This window comes from Cavia porcellus, unplaced genomic scaffold (genome assembly GCF_034190915.1).
Source record: "Cavia porcellus strain 051 isolate PalLab524CR breed Dunkin Hartley unplaced genomic scaffold, mCavPor4.1 scaffold_16, whole genome shotgun sequence".
NCBI lineage: Eukaryota > Metazoa > Chordata > Mammalia > Rodentia > Caviidae > Cavia > Cavia porcellus.
In genome coordinates this window covers 46,381,249-46,387,081 of record NW_026947499.1, presented here as the reverse complement: position 1 = coordinate 46,387,081, position 5,833 = coordinate 46,381,249, and the positions used below count along the sequence as shown (strand labels likewise).

Sequence of the window (5,833 nt, the reverse complement as noted above, 5' to 3'; positions counted from 1 at the left end):
CAAAGGACAAGCCCTTCCAGCATATAATTAAGACTCCAGAACACGAACCCAAACACAAACCCAAATAGCTGAACTCCAGATTCAACCACCCAGGGTTAAACACCATCTTCTAGTACACCATGACACAGGTGATGGTGTATGTATACACAAAATCAAAGGTCTTGTTCACAGCCGAGAAATAGCATTCATCAATTAACACAATAGCTGCTCATCATCACACTTCCTGCATTGCTACAAAGGCTCAAAACAATCAAGTGGAAGCATCAGAGTCCGCTGAGGCATTTTATTTGTATGTTTTACATCCCTAGAAAAAGAATCCCAGGATTTTCCCTCCTGTGTGTTTTCGTCGTGCTTCTTCATGGTCCATGATGCCAGCTGAAGTGGTCAATACAATGAAACTAGAGCAGAAAAAAAATAAACATGCTGGTGAGTTGCACAGTTCAATATAACATAAGCTGCCATCTCTGCTGCAGTACAGTTACCCTTACTAATTATCCTCACTAGTGGGTAACTATGCCTTCCTGTGAGGGCACAGGCACTGATGCTGCTCTACCTGAGCTGGGGATTACTTGGGCCAGCTATGCACAAACACAGCTCCTAGAATCAAAATAGTCAGTCCAAAACCCCAGCCACACTTTCACACAACCCTGACCTCCCCTGACACTGAGAAACAACTATGTTTAACTGAAAACAAAGGCAGAGAACACCTCTAGCTCCAAAGTCGGCCAAACTAGGATTTGAACAGGATTGAGTTTCAGTCCAAGTTTCCCCTAAGCCTGCAGCTTAGAAATGATTCAGGCCATGCCAGGCTTACACAATGTGAACTATATAACACCTGCAGTGAGCACACATGAAAGCAGATACAACTCTGCTAATCCCAGTCAAAGCTCCCTTGTACCTTTCAATCTGAACTCTAAGCACAAAGTGTTGTAAACACTTGCTATGAAGGAAAACAAATACAGTGATACCTTAGCCCACTAACTGATCCACTTAAGGAAAGATAGCCATGTTTGTTACCCAATATGGATTGGCAAAGTGTACATGAACTAAAGTACCTCTAATACAAAGAAAACGAAATCTCACCCGAGATTGTTAACACACCTCACCAATCCTCAGCATTAGTATTTGTTTAATTGAGGAAAGCTAACTCACCCAAACTGACGGGATGGGAGCAGATTATTCTGCCATTTTTCCAGGTCTTTCAGTTGCACATCAAACCTGGGGCTGATCACACCACACTGAAAAAGCAAAAAATAAATAAAAATTTCATTTTATCAGTTAACAGAAAAACTAGCCAACACAAACAACAATCCTAACGGTTATCCAGTCTGTGCTAGATCACTAACTAGCATGCCTACCTGTGGGCTGCAGAGCTAGCTGTCCAAGGCCAATACCAAACCAAGGTACTGAGACCAACCAAAGTCAGATGATAGTCAAAATTTTTGATACCCATCAAAGCAAGAGTCTCTTAAGAGCATTACACTTCCGTAATTTGATTACATGGGAATACTAAAGCAATACATTTTCAAACATCCACTAACCTTAAGACCACCTCACAGATGGGCTCTACCTGTAAAAACTGGCACACATGAATAATGGACTGGGGATGTAACACAGCTCAATGGAATGGTCCCAGGCACAGTGCTCAGAGACGGGGCACAGGGTTTGCCCCCTTATTCTGCTCAGAAGTTTCTCTTAATTTTTGTGTTACTATGGATTATTAAATTCAAGGGTGTTCCCTAGTTACACCCTCTAGTTCTTTGCAGTCCTCCCACCTCAGCCTCCCAGGATGTTGGATTACAGGCATGTACCATCACATTTGGGTCTAGGGCAATCTTAAGAGTGTGATCAAGGCCAGATTTCGTTAATACACCTGTAACCTACTTTTACACTCAAGTTACCACATTCTCAGGATAAGGGTATGCCCATCTTTTACTTGAAGCAGACAGGTAAAAGTAAAGCTAAGAGAAAACTTAAAATAACCTTATCACCTACCCACTGCACTAAACATGACTTTGGGCAACTCATTTTCTGGCCTTTCTTCACCTTATCCTTGTTGGACTAGAGCCCAAAGTCCTTGAAAGCATCAAAGCTATAATATTTCATCTGATGACCCTCAACAATATACTTGGGCAGGGTATGGTGGCATATGCCTGTAATCCCAGTACTCTGGAGGCTCTGGCAAGAGGATTATCCAGTTTGAGGTCAGCCTGAACTATATATGAAGACCCTTGTCTTAAATAAAATAAGTAAATCCCAAAACCACCAACAGATTGAGTTGGTGCACATCACATATAAAGAACCTGGGAGACCATATACAATTAAGCTGCATGTGACTGTAAAAGCTGTTAACAAACTAAAAGGCAGTCTAAGACCTCAAAAAGACAGAAAGCCTATGCTAACAAAAAAAGCAGCTTAGTGGGCCTGAGCCTCCAAGCTCAAGACACTTAAGTACACAATAGTATCTTATTCAAATACTTTAAGACAATCACCAGTACTAGCTCCATACTACCCACATCTCCCTTTCATACTCCATACTCCAAACTGACAAAGATCCAGAACCAACAACCTTGGTGAATAAAGACAAATTTGGTATAAAGCAAGCAGTATAATACTCAGTATTTACAAAGACAAGTACGCACCATGTTAGAGAATTATTTATTTAACACTCTAAAATGTACAAGACAATCCTTACCTTATTTAACCTGCCTGTGAGGTTCACAACAATTTTTCCAGCCCTGTGATCATCAATGATTTCAAATTCGCCAATGTAACCTACAAAACAGAACTGTATCAAATTAAAGACATACATCCAAGACCTGAACCATTATGCACCTCAAGTATTCCTGCTTTTTGTCAATTAGGTTTTTCTCCCTCAGTTTGATGACTGCTCTGTGTGACAACTAATGTTCATAACCATGTCTCATACAAAATTTTTGGAGGCAACATCTACTCTCCAATTGTGAATGGTATTATTTCCCTCACCCCTTTACCACTTCAAACCCCAAAAGACAAGTTTGTGTCAAAGACATAGACCAATAGGAAGTCTTGAGTACCCAGGAGCTCTGCCTTTTGTCTTGTGGTTTAGCAACCAGCTGAACAATCATATCCTCCTTAGAAGTCTTTAGCCATTTCATCTAAACTACGTCTTCATGTATCCTAACTCAACTGCATTACTTCCCAGAAACAGAACTGATTCCTTTAAGTCTTGGCATCCAAGCATAATACACAACAGCACACTTACCATGCTTCATCATCACAGTTAGAAACCGGACGATGACTTTGGAGCACGGTCTAATAAGGACCTGGCGTTTGCCTCTCTTTTCAGCATTGTTGATGCTCTTGAGAGCATCTGCCAGGACATTCATGCGCACCATTATGGCTGTTTGGGAAGACAAAACAGGTTTTACTGGCATTGTCACTTATACTGAATATTCAACCATTCCTGCGATTTCTATCATAGGCCTTCCTTTCTAGGCCCACCATGAGGTTTTCTTAACAAATCCCAACATCTAGGAAAATTCTTTCCATTTTCTATCGTTGTTGAAAACAGGCAATCAGGAATGTCAGACACTAAACTCACTTGTCAACCACTTATCTTGCAGCACATGAATGGCTAGTTAGGATACAAGGCAAAAAATTCGTTAACACTGAGAAAGCCTCAAAATTGGAGTAACTGTCACCTACCAAACGAAAACATCCAGTTACTGAGAACAGAAGTTGAAAATGACCTACAATGTTCTTCCGGTTTTTTAAGTCAGTAACATAGGCTCATATGAGTTTCAAGTCAATTCACTTTCAACCTTTTTCTAATATCCCAAAGACAATATTATACTTTCACCTAAAAACTAAAACGTCCAGCACTAAGTAACTGAGTCACAACAGAAATATGCATCCTCCGTGCCATCCTGCCGGACTCCCAAGGGTCATGAACTACTTGATATACTAAAAAGTGTCTAAAAACTAAGACCAAACATGTTTCAAGAGCCAAGAAGGACTAAACTACTTCCCTAAGTTCAACAAAACAGTTGAGGGGAAGCCAGAAAACTCAGAAGAGTCAGTTTAGTTCCCGGCAAACCGCCAACCCAAGTAGGGCGAAGTTTTTCGGGCTTGTCAACCTCAGCCTCCCAAGCTTCCAGCGCGACCGAGGAAGTAGAAAGTAAAACGCTCGTCCCAAATGCGGCTAGAGCCAAAAACCTAATTTAGCCGCTAAAGGGAGGTCCAGGCAAAGCGAGAGAAGTGAGGCTGCTGGGATTACATCCTCCGCGGGCTGCCAGAAGCACCAGTTCCCGCCAGCGAAACGGCCTGCATCCCTGGAACCCGTCTACAGGAGTAGAACGTGGAGAACCTGAGGATTGTTCCCTTCTGAGCCTGCCTAAGCACCGCAAAGCCAGGATCCTCGGGAAAGGAGGGTCACGGCGTCCTCCCAGGGACCCAAAGCCAAGCCTCAGACTATGGGATGGCAACGATAGCCAACGGATTAAGTAGGAACCCTTACGCAGAGTTACTCACCGGCACGGAAAGATGGCGGAAAGAGGAAGGAAGGGGTTGGCGCACGGAGTTATGGGAAATAGACAGGCTATCGCGAGATTTTCAAAGTAACGGAAAAAAATACAGACACAAAGTGACTGCTAGTGGAAGTACGCGAACGTAGGGGCGGGGCCTCCTCAGGGATTGATAGTTGACAACCGAAAGAATTAATCGCCCGAGGTAAATCCTGGAGGACATCCAGATACGGCATAGTTTCCACTATCTTTTGGCATTTACTCTGTAAAATACAAAACCAAAGCATGGTCCTCGATGTTTGAAATTTTTTATTGCAATAAATATTCACTGACAATTTAGAATAAATTTTGATATTTGCGTGTTTATAGTGTTTCTGAAGGACCCGCAGTAGTGGGTTAATGCCTTTGGGCAGTGTTTGGAACTGGGATGGAAACTTCCTTTTATTTTCATTTTCAATACCCGGTAGGGGATTGAATCCAGAGAGCGCTGAGGTGAACTACATCCCCAGATCTTTTTTATTATTTTATTTTGAGACAGGGCCCAACTTGCGAGCCTCTGGGTCACAGGCTCTGGAGTAAGCTGGTTTACAGGTTTACACCGCGCAGAGCCCTGTAGATGTTTGTTTTTGAGATACAGAGTGCGCCAAAAAAACCATATACGTCCTTCAAGAAAAGAAAAACAGTGTGACTTTTTTCTTCAGGTGGCGTTCCCCTCGTATAAGGAACCATGGAGGATGTCGTTTATTGCAGAAAATTCACTGTACTTCCGGCGTTTACAGAAGAAATTGGAAATGCGTGTGCCACAATCTCAGTGACCAAGGAGCAGTTCATGACATATTAAATGTCTGGAAATTAGTGGCCATCACTTTGAGCATCTCTTGTAGGGACCATATGAAATTTGTGTTAATCTTATGATGTTTCAGTGAATTCAGTATTAAAATATTTATACAAGTTTTTTTTTAGGAGAGTTTTTTTCCTGATGTGTGTATACATTTTTTTTTTGGTGGACTCTAATTTTTCCAAAGTAGTTAAAAATATTTTTAAATCAGTAGTCTTTTTAAATCACTTTAACTTACAAGAGTTGACTGGAGATCCAGATCTTTTTTTCTCAGTTCTAGGACACAAGTTGTGGAAGAAAACCACTAATGTTTCAAAATAAACATACAAGATTCTGAGCCTGTGGCTTTTGTCTACTTTTGTGCAAACCGACAAGAACCAATGTAGATTAGTCATTATAAGCGCTGAACTTGATTTAATCAAGTATAGACTGGTAGTACCAATCCTTGCCTCTTAAAGGTTCTTGCCGCAGTTAGAGTGGTAACAGTGGC

General features: G+C 41.6%; 1 protein-coding gene across 2 annotated transcripts; it reads right to left on the bottom strand.

Moving 5' to 3' along the window:
• Nucleotides 1-268: 268 nt before the first annotated feature.
• Nucleotides 269-4,645, bottom strand: Rps15a (ribosomal protein S15a). 2 transcript variants are annotated; one of them, XM_003477786.5, is made up of 5 exons: nucleotides 4,513-4,645; nucleotides 3,245-3,382; nucleotides 2,696-2,775; nucleotides 1,153-1,238; nucleotides 269-398 (listed from the first exon to the last, which is right to left on the bottom strand). In XM_003477786.5, the coding sequence occupies exons 2-5, from the start codon at nucleotides 3,375-3,377 to the stop codon at nucleotides 305-307; spliced, it is 393 nt and encodes a 130-aa protein (XP_003477834.1). In that variant the 5' UTR covers nucleotides 3,378-3,382; nucleotides 4,513-4,645; the 3' UTR covers nucleotides 269-304. The 2 variants fall into 2 exon arrangements, with proteins under 2 accessions (XP_003477834.1, XP_003477835.1); XM_003477787.5 differs by lacking the exon at nucleotides 4,513-4,645 and adding an exon at nucleotides 4,349-4,426.
• Between the last annotated feature and the right edge of the window lie 1,188 nt (nucleotides 4,646-5,833).